This window comes from Erigeron canadensis, chromosome 3, assembly GCF_010389155.1.
Source record: "Erigeron canadensis isolate Cc75 chromosome 3, C_canadensis_v1, whole genome shotgun sequence".
NCBI lineage: Eukaryota > Viridiplantae > Streptophyta > Magnoliopsida > Asterales > Asteraceae > Erigeron > Erigeron canadensis.
Window position 1 is genome coordinate 27,591,934 of NC_057763.1, and position 12,833 is coordinate 27,604,766.

Genomic DNA, 12,833 nt, shown 5'->3' on the forward strand with positions numbered 1-12,833 from the left:
AAAAAAATGCCTTGGGATGGGAAAGAGTAGAAAAAAACAAAAAAGAAGGGCTCATTTAGACGCATTCAAAATCGGAAGGACTTGCAATTTTAACTGACGGAACGTCCCTTGGGACCGATACCAGGCGTTACGGATGATATTTTCGAAAAGGGACGGGCTACTCCTCACGGTGTAACAGACAACCCCATAAATAAATTTAAAAAAAAAAAAAAAAAGCCAACGAAATTGGTATTTCATTTTCAATTTTAGGATCAACTTAAACCCTCCCTGAAGTTTCGCAGTCTAATGACAAGGTTAAGACGTCGATCAAAGAAGCCAACTATTTTTCTCAAACGAAAAGGTAAAAAAGAAAAACATTACTACTCCTTTCAATTTCATCCCCAACTAAATATCATAAACATATTGTTTTTGTGTGCTGTCAGTAACTCTTGTTTTTTTTTTTTTTTTACCTCAGTGAAATTTAGGCCAAAATGTAAGGAATCACAATCTGGTACTGGTAGTAATAGTAGTATTGTTATTAGCCCAAGGATTAAAAAGTACTGGCTACAAAGGTACACTTTATTTTCTAAATATGATCAAGGTATCAAAATGGATGAAGAAGGTTGGTTTTCGGTCACACCGGAAGAAATCGCGGTCCGCCACGCGCAGCGGAGTGTTTCCGGTGGCGTTGTGATTGATTGCTTTGCGGGTATGGGTGGCAATTCCATTCAGTTTGCTACATTGTAAGTATTGATAATTAATAATTTATATATGTGTTAAAGTCAGCAAAATGTAACATACTTCTTTAAAATGTTCGTTTTTAATAATGTACTTTATTTTTGTGGACAAATAATTAGGGGTGTGAACGAGTTAGGCTTCTAAAGTGGTACTAGGTTGAGTTCGAGAAGAAAACCATAACTACTTGATTAGGTTCATGAGCCGAGCTTAGATATGTACTATTTAGCTGAGAAGCTCGTTTAGTTATTTCGAGTTGAACGGGCTAGCCAAGCTTAAGGAGTCAAAAGGGACCAACGAGCCTAGTTAACATAAGTTTTATGAGCTTTAAAATGAGGTTATTTGTGATCATAAACAAGTTACTCGAACTTGTAAGTTAGTTCTAGTTAACTAAGAATTAAGCTTTAACAATTATAAAATATCTGAGTTCGAAAAGACCTAGAGCAAGATAATTGATATAAATGGGTCAAGCCTGAATTCCTGCTTCTTGACTTGGCTTGAGTTGTTTACACCCCTACGTACACCTTTAAAGACGGCAACGGTGTTGAATTGTAATGACCTTTAATTTCATTTGCAACTTAGATGTAAGTCATAAAGCAATTAAATGTTAACGAATGTGTCCTATTAGATGTTTTTATTACTTGAAAAGCCTCCTATGCTAATGTCTGAAAATGCGCTGTTTGTTCTAGTGGTTATAAACGTGTAAGTCAAGTAATTGTAATCATGCTGGTTTTGCTTTTTAAAAGTGACGGATAACTTTCAACATAAAAATATTAGTTATAAGTTAAAACATGATTTACAAAATTTACTATATCTGGGATACATTTCTTTCATTATTGAATTTACAAAACTTGAAATGGAAAAACTTCCTTTGAAGTCAAGTACCACTTAAGTCAGAATTCAGAACTCTGCCTCTGTGAGTCTGCGCAGTGTTTGATCTGGCTTTGCTCACGATATATCAGCACCTGTGGGTCAAATTAACTTTGAAGTTTGAACTACATTGTCATCAATAGGCAAACATCTTTTTCTGTATTCAGCATTATGGGTTCCATAGTTATTTCATATAAACATTGTGCATGCTGCCTTAACACTAAAATAATGGGTTTTCTTCCTTATGGATTCCAATGCTAAGGCTTCTTTCGCTTGAAGGTTTTTTTTTTACGAATAGAAAAAGGAGAGAGTTTTCTTATACCATTTATATTTTGTATTTGTATCTTTGTACTTTGTAGGGGCTATCATGTTGTTGCTATAGATATTGACCCTCGAAAGATTGAGATGGCATTAAACAATGCAAAAATCTATGGTGTGGACAAATATATTGATTTCATTGTGGGGGACTTTTTGCAACTGGCACCATCTCTTAAGGTATTATTATTTCTTCTGTAATTTGGATCGTATTTGTTCTCATTTTGTCACTTAGATTCTGTAATTTCTTTTTGAAACTTTGTAACCAAACAATTGATTGCATTTTCATGATGGCCACACTAATCTATTTCCTGGGAGTCTGGGATATAGTGTTCCATTATAATTCTTCAGCCTTATTTCATTTTGGTATTTGTATTGGATGGATATATATATATACATTCCTCATAGCTGTCTCAAAGCGCAATGACCCCAAATGGGGCCTATAGGCAAGAGGTGTGTGTGTGTGTCTCTTTATCTGTTGTACTAAGAATCAGCTTTGCTTTGAGGCAACATAAGTAGCAGTTTATTTTAATTATACTTGAATATAGCCTTACTTTTTTTACTAATTTCTATGTGGTAGTATTATGATACTAAAGAATGACCGTACTGGGAGGTAGATGTTGCCAAGATGTCCTTGCTGGCCGAGAGCACAGACTATATGTCTTTCTGGCCAGGGAAGGGATTGTCAACCTTGTAAAGCTGTAAGGCGATCCTTGCAGGGTTTGTTTTAAATTCAAGTTAAGTGAACTCTGCCCAGGTTGGACCCAAGGCTTTGATCTCAAGCTGCCGTATGTATCCGGCCCATGACAGGGTTAAGGTATCCTTGGGCTGAGAGAGCTTCTTGATATCAGGCCGAGATTGATTCGGGCCAAGAGAGCTCGGGTTGACGTGACCTTGGGCAGAATAAACCTGGGCCGAGATGAGCAATAGGCCAAAAAGTATCGAGATACCAAACTTGGCTGAGATGGTACATTGTCATTCTTGTTTGGTCACTTAGATTCTATACTTTCTTCATGAACTTGAAACCTAAAATTTGATGACATTTTCATAACACCCATACTAGTTTGCTCTTGTTTCACTTTATGCTTTTGCATATTGTATGTATATAATCATCACTTTATCCGCCTTTACAAAGATTAGTTTTGAGGCAATATAAGTAGCAGTTGTAAACTTAAATGTATATTATCTATATACTAGATTATAAAGCAAATAGCCTTTTTGTTTAGAATTTTAAGTTTCAACATTTCATCAAAACCAAATTGCATCAATAACCTACACTAGTCGCCGCAGCCGCCGCCACCAATCGCCGCAGCCGCCACCACCGATCGCCGCCACCACCACCAATCACCGCCGCCAACGCCGCCGCTACTGCCGCGCGCCACCACCACCCATCACCGCCACCACCGGCGCTACCGCTGCACACCACCACCACCACCACTGCCGCCATTACACCGCCGCATCGCGCGGGTACCGCTCTATATCTATATATAGCCTGACCTTTTTACATGTTTTCTCTGTGATAATAATATTATTAGTTTATTACCTGATTAATGAATTTGTGATATATCTATATGTTACCTGAAACTGCATTATTTATGATTGTGTTAAGGGTAATGTAGCATTTCTTTCACCACCATGGGGAGGTCCATCGTATAAGATGACAGAAAATTTTACTCTAAACTTACTGAAGCCAGTGGACGGGTACGTCGGTTTTTCCTTCTATCATTCTGAACTGGGATAAAATACTGCATCTTTCGCTTTATACTAATCGGTAAGCTCATTACTGAAGTCTCTATCACATTATACTGAGCTTGAATCTCATTAACTGAAGTTGATTTTTTTTTACTAGCCATCAAATGTTTTTAGCGGATTCTAAAAAAAAACAGAATATTTGTATTTGATGATGTTCTACCTTTTTCGTGATTATATATTGTATTTAAGTATGTACAACTTCTTTTTTCTTTTTCTGTGTTTTAAAAGCAAATTGTTACTAGTTATTAACAATGTCATAAGTAAATGTAAATACATGGGAATCAAGTTCTACTATAAGCTCTCTTTTGAAAACATGTAAACTTCAGAATAACAAGCATCTTTTAAAATTCATATCTCAAACAGTCATGCCATGCGTATAACTATTTTAATTTCAACTATAAGCAGGTACACATTGTTTCAAGTAGCTCAAACAATAACCCCCAACATTATCATGTTTTTACCTCGGAATGTGGATGTTTGTCAAGTTGAAGAGCTCTCTTGGCTGTCTTCTCCTCCTCTAAAATTTGAGGTTATATACTTGTGACGCTTCAGTTTTAGTTGGTACTTACTTTCACCTTGCCAACTTATTTACAGGAGGCTTGATGATTGCAGATTGAAGAAAATTATCTGCGGGGATTTTTTAAGGGTATAACTGCTTATTTTGGTAAAACTGCATATTGGGGCGTGAATCAAGAACAAGTTCACATCAAAGCCATGAGGTTTAAGGCTTAATTAGTCATCAAGTGTCTGTAGATAGTCCATGCAGCGGGCAACAGCCATAATACTCGTACCGTGACTCCGTGAGTGTTCTCTTTTTAGATGATAACTGTACATTCTGATATTAGGATCGGGAATCATTATTGTAATGTACTTAAATCCTTAACTTGAAAAGGTAGTTTTTGTAATGATAACTGTCATAGATTTTCTATTATTATAAACTTTTTAGATGACAATGGGGTAAATGACTTACATCAACTGACATACCTTTTCTTCCTTGACTTCTTAATAGCTGTTCATATTTTCCTGAATCGACTATGCAATCCTTTTCCTCTGCGTAAGCTAATTAATTGAAAGTGTGTTTATCTTAAGCTATTAACGGTTATCTACAGTTTTAACACCTTAAATATCTTATACTTTTTTAACACCGCCGTATATGCCTCAAATCCAGATAAAAACCGATTCTTCCAAAACTTGTCTGTTCTAACAAGTCAAGACCTCCTTCTGAATTATGACTTATTGCCAGTATTAAAGTTTAAGTTATAATTATTCCCATTAAAGTTGCCCCCTTAGTTAATGCATTATTTTGATGTGGGCATCAAGCTAACTGATTGAGTTGGACCATTTTTACAGTTAGTTTTGCTGTCATCTAGTTACTAGCTAACTCATACAAACAAATCTAGTAGGTTTTATAGAAAAAACAATTAATTTGCTACAGCTGCTTCAATGGACTTTGTATGTTGATTATTTACACCATTTTGCTTACAGTCACATTTGCATTAGGTCAATTGCGATCCGATTAGCAAGCTTGCTTTGACTTCTTACAGATAAGAAATAGGTATGAATGCCCCCATACGTGTAGCTAAGTTGGTTAAAAGTGAAGTAATTTTGCCCTTTCCGTAAAATACTAAAACGGGTTATGAATGAGGATACTGGCATAAAATTATTTATCCCACCCAATATTGTGGTAATTAGATAGATAGATTCTAACTCTTGCTTGGCGATTTAGATGTTTCGCCACCATGTTAGTTTGCAGTTATAGGAACATTTTGTTCTTGCCCATTTGCTTTTCGGTTTTTGACATTCCTTTTCATATGGACAGAACTATTAATGATAATAATGTATACATCTTGTCATGGATTAAGACCCTTATCATTACTTTTTCCCTCCCTGCCTTTGTTATGCTTATAATTTATCTTTTAAAAGTTTCAAGTCTACATCAAAATGGAGAGAGCAATTAAATGTGGCCATGTCCATTTCAAGACTAATATCATGTATAACTTTTTCTTTGTAACGTTACTTTATAATCGAATTTATTGACCTATTGCAGTACTCAAATGTAACATCTGTATCTGAAGTCTGAACAAAGGGGTTAGTTGATAACATATCAATAGTATATAGGAAAGTTCTGGATTTGAAACAGTCTGTTTTTAGAATTTAAGTTTAACCCTATTAAACACCACCCAAGAAGTCAATAAAGTGATATTGTCCTTTATCCTCACTAGACTGATCCTTGAGTTCTCATTGATATGTTATTTTCATAATTATGGGGAATACTTGGTCCATTGGTCCAACGACAAAAGCCTGGTGTATCGTACTCAAATTAAATGCTGATCTCTGTTTTCCTATTAAGATTAACTGAACAGTAGAGCTGGTTCTGTGTCTTACATATATAGTCCATGTTCTGGTTGATGATGAAGCTAAACTTAGAGGGTATTTGGGAGTGTGTATAACTTATTGAGTTTTCAAAACAGAAGAGTAGAAGACGGAGTTTGAAGTGTTTGGTTATTATGTGCGTTTTTAAGAGAAAAAAAATGTGCTTACTTAAGCCAGATGAGTAGCTAGTTTGAGCACAAGTTTTAAGCTTTAAGCACTTATAAATATCCATTCCCAAACACCCTCTTATAGTGTTTCTTAAGCTCTTTAAAAGAGAAATAAGGTAGGTTAGGGCACTATATGGCTCATAATATATTAGTAGTGAATGTCATTGCCATAATGAAAAGAACTTAAAGGCCTTAATGGTAAATACCAAAGGTTGTCTGGTCCCCATAAGCCATCAAAATTCATATTATAATTCTAGGGTGGGCTCATGTTTAGTTCTACTTCTTTGTTCTCTTCTCTAAAGAGCATAAAGACATGGACCCCCTTTTACTTCAATGGTAGTTTCATTTTCAGAGCATCTTTTTGTATGTGTTTGTTAAAAGAATGGAATATGGAATTGACTTTTAAACCCCACTTTTTAGTTGGGTTGGAAGATTTTCCTGTTTAACCTGAACATGGAAAACCTCATTCGTATAGTTTCACATTCTTTAGGTGGGTATGAAGAATTCCAATTTTTGGGTATACCCAAACACTATCGAACCCAAACTCGTCTTCAAGCCAACAATTCCTTAGCTTAACGAACTTGAGTCTGTTAAGCTAACCCGAGTAAGTAAAAACAACACACCAAAGTTACATTTCGACCCGATTTCATCTAAATTAGTACAATGTCAAGAGAATTAAAGAATTAGTCCCAGTCCTTGCAGACAAAAGCAGTAAATGTATGAATTAGTTTTTAAAGATTGGTCAAAATTTTAATGTAATATAACAGGTGGAAGCCTGATGGAATCTGAAACAATAGTATTATATTGTCAGGAATCTATTTAGTATTCACCTTAACACATTTAGTATCATCCAACACCCTTAACTATGTTATGCTTCCTCTTCTGTTTTTCTACTCCCTTTTAGTTATCCAATTCTGTCAAATCATCAATGATTTTGGCCCTTTTCCCACCACCAGTTTTAAATATGCACCCACTCATTTAAACAAAGTTGTACTGTGTAATAAGTACTACTAACAACATTATATACTAATGTTTTTATCTTCCTTAAAAACCTTTTTATTCCAAATTTAAATCAATTGCAGGCCTTTTTTGACATGTATAAGTTTTTGGGTTTTCAAATTCTTTCGTTTTCAATGTGGTTATAGTGTCGTACTCGTATGCTCCAACTAGCTTTATGTTTTTTGAATGTGATATGTTCATGTCTTGGACCATAGTGAGTATCATTACTTGTAGGCTTGCAATAAATTATCTAAAGAAGTAGACTCTTCTGGTAGATAAATAGTCCCTGCATTTAATTATAATATGGCTGCTATATATTAAATGATATATTTAAGTATTTTTATGTGTATTTATATCTAGCATTGCTCATAATTGAGTATTTTGCCTATATATTGTGTATGTTTTGAGTGGGTATATTGACCATGAACATGAAGGTAACTAAGAAAATGAGGGGATTCATGTGCCAGTCATTGGAAGTAACTGCATCATGCATAAAACCCGATTGTCGTTCTGTGATTCTTGCACGGAGGTCTAGTGAACATGCTAGGTTGTTGAGCAACACCAAGTATATTCGACTTGCAGAGCGCCGTGGCTATGTTGTTCCAGCAAGTAAGAGAGCGTCATCAGCTACTACTAATAGTGTGAAGTTGGATCAAAGTAGTACGGCCCTACCGTTATCCTCTGCCAACCAAGTCTTTCAGGTCAGTTTTCTGTAGGCTCCTCTATAAACTTGACTAATCTGAGCCCTTTAATCAGAACCAATACAACAGATTAATCTTGTTTAGAGAGTTTAGGTGTTTTAATGAATTAAAAAGGTTAAAATCAGTTGCTGGCTGAGTTTGTATCTTATTTACTAGCATAATATTCACACATATCAGTGGGATTAAATATTTTTCGTTAGTGGTGTTCAATACACTATGCAATATATTATTTTATTTGCTATATATGACAAATTTATGTTCTAAATTTTTTACTCACATTAATCACATATTCTTTCGTTGTCTCGTTGATAAGGCAGAGCTTATGTCAAGGATTCTTGATTTTAATGTATGAAGTATAGGAGTATATATGATAACTAATTAAATTCATACAAAACCTATTTTACATAACCAGAGTCAAATCTAAAGCAGAAATGTAGAATAGTAGTATAGTACCATTTACTTTCAGTCAAAAAAATTTACGTTAGATATACAACCATGAGAAGTTATGAATTTAAGATCAAAATTAATGTTTTATGTTGGTTATTTTTCAGCTATTGTGGGTTCCCTCTTGTAATTAGTTTTCGTGTCTTGTACGCTGTTTATGGAGATGATCGGTGCCTGTGACTGTTAATGATCTAATATGTTAATTTATTTATTTTTTTATGTGAAATTTTAAATGAAAGACGAATTACTAAATTTAGAATTAGAATTTATTGAAATGAATGCCTAAATGACTGGGCCCTAGAGCCATAGTCAAAGCCCATTACCGTTGCTGACTCATTAATCATTATTACATTTTCAAATTTTTTATTGTAGTTTTGTTGTCTTTGGAATAGGATATCTAAGTTAGAATGACTTGAGGGTAAAGTCAGAGTAATACTCCATCAACTTTTGATTTAAAATCATGGGACATAATTTAAAAATAGTTATTGAATTTTGACTTTTTACTGAAAAGGGTTAAGATTCTTTCAAGTAAAAATGATTTTAAATTTTTAATCTTTAGGCCTTTCCCAACGCTTATATTCTCAAGCATTTTCTCATCTTTTTCTGAAAGTATGCATTGACAATAACATTTTTTGAAGCATTTTCTAGAGAAAATCTCCTCTTATATCCTTGTGAGAAAACAAGAGAAAAAGCTCAAGTGGGCCAACTTTTGTTTTCATCCACAATAATAATACTAGGGTAATAAAAAAGAGTTTGTTTATTTTTGAAGGATATAATAAATAATTTGAGAAAGAAGTGAGAAAAAAAGTATGGTTGATAGTGATATTTTCTGATATTGAAAAGGAAAATTAAGTGATGTGACACTGATATGACAGTAAGAAAGAGGTGAGAAAAATGTTAGGGTTGGGTAAGGCCTTATAGTTTAGATAACCTACACATATAAATATATATATCTATTAAAATCAGAATTAATTGACTTTATATCAATAAAATCCACATTAATATTAATTAATATTATTAATATTATTAATAATTAAATTAAATATTATGTGTCTATTTCTTGTTGTTAAGTTATACTTTGAGTATAAACAAGAATACTGAAATAGCAAAATATGTTGATGTACGTATGTATAGGTGGTGGTCATGAGAGTTTCCATTCATTGTCAAGGGTGTGCTGGCAAGGTCAAGAAACATTTATCCAAAATGGAAGGTACAACAATTTACTCTTCCACCTTTCTCATCTCCCCTTCCATTTACTCTTGTACCTTTCTCATCCTAATATACTATACGAATGTCCACCCGATATGGCGGTGACGGTGATGATGAATGTAAATTAGTTGATGTAGGAGGGGTTAATATAGTTCTTTAAGGGTTGGAAGATTTATGTTTTTTTTTTAATTTCATTAAGGGTATTATAGGTAAATAGGGGAATTTGTTTAAATTAGTGAATAAAGAAGATAAGTAATATAATCATTTCAAAATCTTAATTATTTAGAGTAGAGGTAGTTTGTTTTATAGAGTAATATAAATATAAATATATATAGATATAGATAGGATGCTCTTAGTAGTTATAAATTTTTGAAATTAACAATTATAGAAAAGGTTTGAGTGACCATTTCATATATAAACAACAACAATTTTAAATCCCATCAAAAACAAAATGTGTAGTACATGAAATTGACATATAGACATTGATTTCAAAAAACACACGAATTTTCCGAACATGACTTGCTTAAAATGCATCGATAGTTTGATCACTTGATGTAACTTTTTTAGTCTTATGTACTCCGTCTCATTTTAATTGTTTAAATTTTACTTTTCAAGTCTTCTACCTTAAAATTTAACCGTAAATATTTTCGTTTATATTTTATAATACTTGATATATAATACGAGTATATGAATGGATTGAGTTTGTAAATATACTTTTCATTGATATAAATTACTAATATATAACACAAATAAAAATATTTACGGTCAAAGTTTAAAAAAAAAAACTTGAATAGTCAAAATAAGACATTTAAAATGGGACAAAGGAAGTAACATATTGTTTATGTTAAAACACACATATTGATACATTGTTTATGTTTATTTATGTATTCTTAGAAACTAAGATTTATGGTTTATATATTCTTATATATATATGATGGGGCCATGGGGTGAGAATATAAAGTTATAAGATACCTAAGCTTAGATGTGGAATACTCACATATTATTTTTTTAATCCATAAAATTCATGAGGGTCATGTGATTTAATTAAAATTCAACAAATATTAAAACATTTATATGTAAGGGGTTCCAAACTTAAACTTAAGTGTTAAACAACCTTATATTCCCATTTCCCATATATATAATACTAATAATGACAACGTATTGCGACTAAATTATCTTATGATTGTTAAAGGAGTGACGTCATTTAGTGTGGATGTGGAGAGCAAAAGGGTAACGGTAATGGGACACGTGTCACCAGTGGCTGTGTTGGAAAGCATGTCAAAGGTGAAGAAAGCTGAGTTTTGGCCATGTTGATGCTTCTCAAATTTATTTCCCTTTTAAAACAAGTTAATTTTTGATCTAGTCTTCTTTAGCTGCAATACCTTCTTATTCAGAAAATCTCATTGTAACCTTTACATATTATAAACCTTTCGGCATGGGAATTGATATTCATACTATTATTTTTGATTAATTTATCATACAGTACAAATGAAACAACAGACTGTATAAGTGAATTATGCATAAACATAGTAGATGTATTAAATTATGTGGTACTAATATGATCTCCTTTAAAGGATTGTTAGTTTGTTACTACCAAACTACTAAAGTATGTATATTTGGTAATAATGTCACTTATGTTATTTTTACACAACAATCACAATTATCATTTCTTCCCCCCACCACCGTCTTCTTCCCATCTGCACATAATGTCTCACCACCTCTCTCCACCCCTCTCCACTTTTTTTATTTGTTGTAATAGTCATTTTAGGCGGAGACAACCCTTCCCGAGCCCTTTCCCACCCTTCCGGTGCCCGGGGGGGGGGGGGGGGGGGGGGGGATTGGTGTTACACCCGATGACTGACGGTACCTGTTTGGTAACTAGTATACACCGTTCGCCCTTAGAGTTTCTTATGGTATTCTTTAATACATCAGCCATATACATCCCCTTTTATTTATAAACAGGATAAGCAAACCCCATCTGGTAAAATGATGTACACGTACATAACTTATAAGATTTTGATGCAGTGTTACATAAGAAAATTATATGGCTTTTTCTTGGAAATACTAAATTAATAATAGGCTAAATGATGTACTTAACTAAATGTCAAATATTGTGTATGTGCTTTGGTCATATCTGGTCACATCTCAACAAACACTATTTTAATGTACGTAAATTACTTCAAATTAAGACATTAATCATTAATTTATTAGTCGTTAGGTTCTTAAGAAATATATCAAAGACCGACCAGAAGATAACAAACTCCAATGGACATTTGGGCATTTCATATTTTCTTATGTAGTTTGAATTGGGCTTTTGAGAAAAAAAAAAATTAAGAGAAAAAAAGTCCTATCCTGATTATATATAATCCAGCTATAATACTTCGTACTATATAAAGCATGTTATTCTTTCACCTATCAACCATTAAAATTACGAAATATCTCTATACAATGTACACATCTAACTATTAACAAACTTAGTCTACCAAAAATACCTACAACATTTATCACCCAACTCATAAAATAACTACATTAATTCATATTACATTAATTACAATTACATCAATAGTCTACACTATTTGTTGTCTTCACCACCATCATTAGTTGCCAACCACTATTAAAAAATAGCTATTTTGAAATTTTTAATCCCTTAGATATATTTGACTTTTCTATGTTAAATTTATAAGAATTTTTTACTAATTTTTTTTTGCTTAAAACTGATGGTATGAAAAGAACAAAGCTTACATACAACATACATCACCATTGAATAAGGTTTGGTCATCAAGTTCAAAATTTAGCAAATGAAATTAACAAAATCTATACGATCTATCCGAAAGTCATTAATCAGAGAAATCATGACACATTCTGTATCCTGTTAGGCTGTTACTTTCTCGCGAACACGATACTTGGATTGTCGGTTGTCCTAATCATTATATCATAAGAACCTTGGTGCAGTGTTCGCATGGTCGCATCACTGTATTATGTTGGGATATCTCATTTAAACAAAACGTTGATGTTTTAAACGTAAAAGGACTTTTAAATGTGTACGAACATTGAGTAACAATTAAAATCATATTCAACTATTCAGGACACTTGAAAAAGGTTATATCCTTAACCATATAGAACGAAGCTAACCTTGCATATATAGATTAATATATGTCTAAGTACGGTGTCACTGAGTCAACCCACTTTAACCGGATCCCAACCGGGTATTTGAAAATGGGTCAATCCTAAAAGGTTATGTCATTAAACCTGCCACCTAGCTAATTCTAGATTAACTGGTTTCAAAACA

At 33.2% G+C, this 12,833-nt stretch overlaps 2 protein-coding genes across 3 annotated transcripts; both read left to right on the plus strand.

The window, feature by feature from the left end:
* The first annotated feature begins 211 nt into the window (after positions 1-211).
* Positions 212-4,604, plus strand: LOC122593934 (trimethylguanosine synthase-like). The gene is made up of 6 exons (XM_043766396.1): positions 212-340; positions 455-722; positions 1,944-2,079; positions 3,509-3,600; positions 4,057-4,180; positions 4,264-4,604. Exons 1-6 carry the CDS (start codon positions 286-288, stop codon positions 4,381-4,383), a joined length of 795 nt encoding a protein of 264 aa, XP_043622331.1. The 5' UTR covers positions 212-285; the 3' UTR covers positions 4,384-4,604.
* Positions 4,605-7,439: 2,835 nt separating this feature from the next.
* Positions 7,440-11,015, plus strand: LOC122594312 (protein SODIUM POTASSIUM ROOT DEFECTIVE 1-like). 2 transcript variants are annotated; one of them, XM_043766790.1, is made up of 4 exons: positions 7,440-7,461; positions 7,625-7,891; positions 9,470-9,545; positions 10,737-11,015. In XM_043766790.1, the coding sequence occupies exons 2-4, from the start codon at positions 7,637-7,639 to the stop codon at positions 10,856-10,858; spliced, it is 453 nt and encodes a 150-aa protein (XP_043622725.1). In that variant the 5' UTR covers positions 7,440-7,461; positions 7,625-7,636; the 3' UTR covers positions 10,859-11,015. The 2 variants fall into 2 exon arrangements, with proteins under 2 accessions (XP_043622725.1, XP_043622724.1); XM_043766789.1 differs by lacking the exon at positions 7,440-7,461 and having other exon boundaries at positions 7,514-7,891.
* The last annotated feature ends 1,818 nt before the right edge of the window (positions 11,016-12,833 follow it).

Excerpts from the sequence above, each read along its gene's own strand:
- LOC122593934 (XM_043766396.1), top strand. The coding sequence starts at position 286 with ATGACAAGGTTAAGACGTCGATCAAAGAAGCCAACTATTTTTCTCAAA. Across the intron at positions 2,080-3,508 it reads AACTGGCACCATCTCTTAAG|GGTAATGTAGCATTTCTTTC; the intron begins GTATTATTATTT and ends GATTGTGTTAAG. Across the intron at positions 3,601-4,056 it reads TTACTGAAGCCAGTGGACGG|GTACACATTGTTTCAAGTAG; the intron begins GTACGTCGGTTT and ends AACTATAAGCAG.
- LOC122594312 (XM_043766789.1), top strand. The coding sequence starts at position 7,613 with ATGAACATGAAGGTAACTAAGAAAATGAGGGGATTCATGTGCCAGTCA. Across the intron at positions 7,892-9,469 it reads CTGCCAACCAAGTCTTTCAG|GTGGTGGTCATGAGAGTTTC; the intron begins GTCAGTTTTCTG and ends ACGTATGTATAG. Across the intron at positions 9,546-10,736 it reads ACATTTATCCAAAATGGAAG|GAGTGACGTCATTTAGTGTG; the intron begins GTACAACAATTT and ends TGATTGTTAAAG.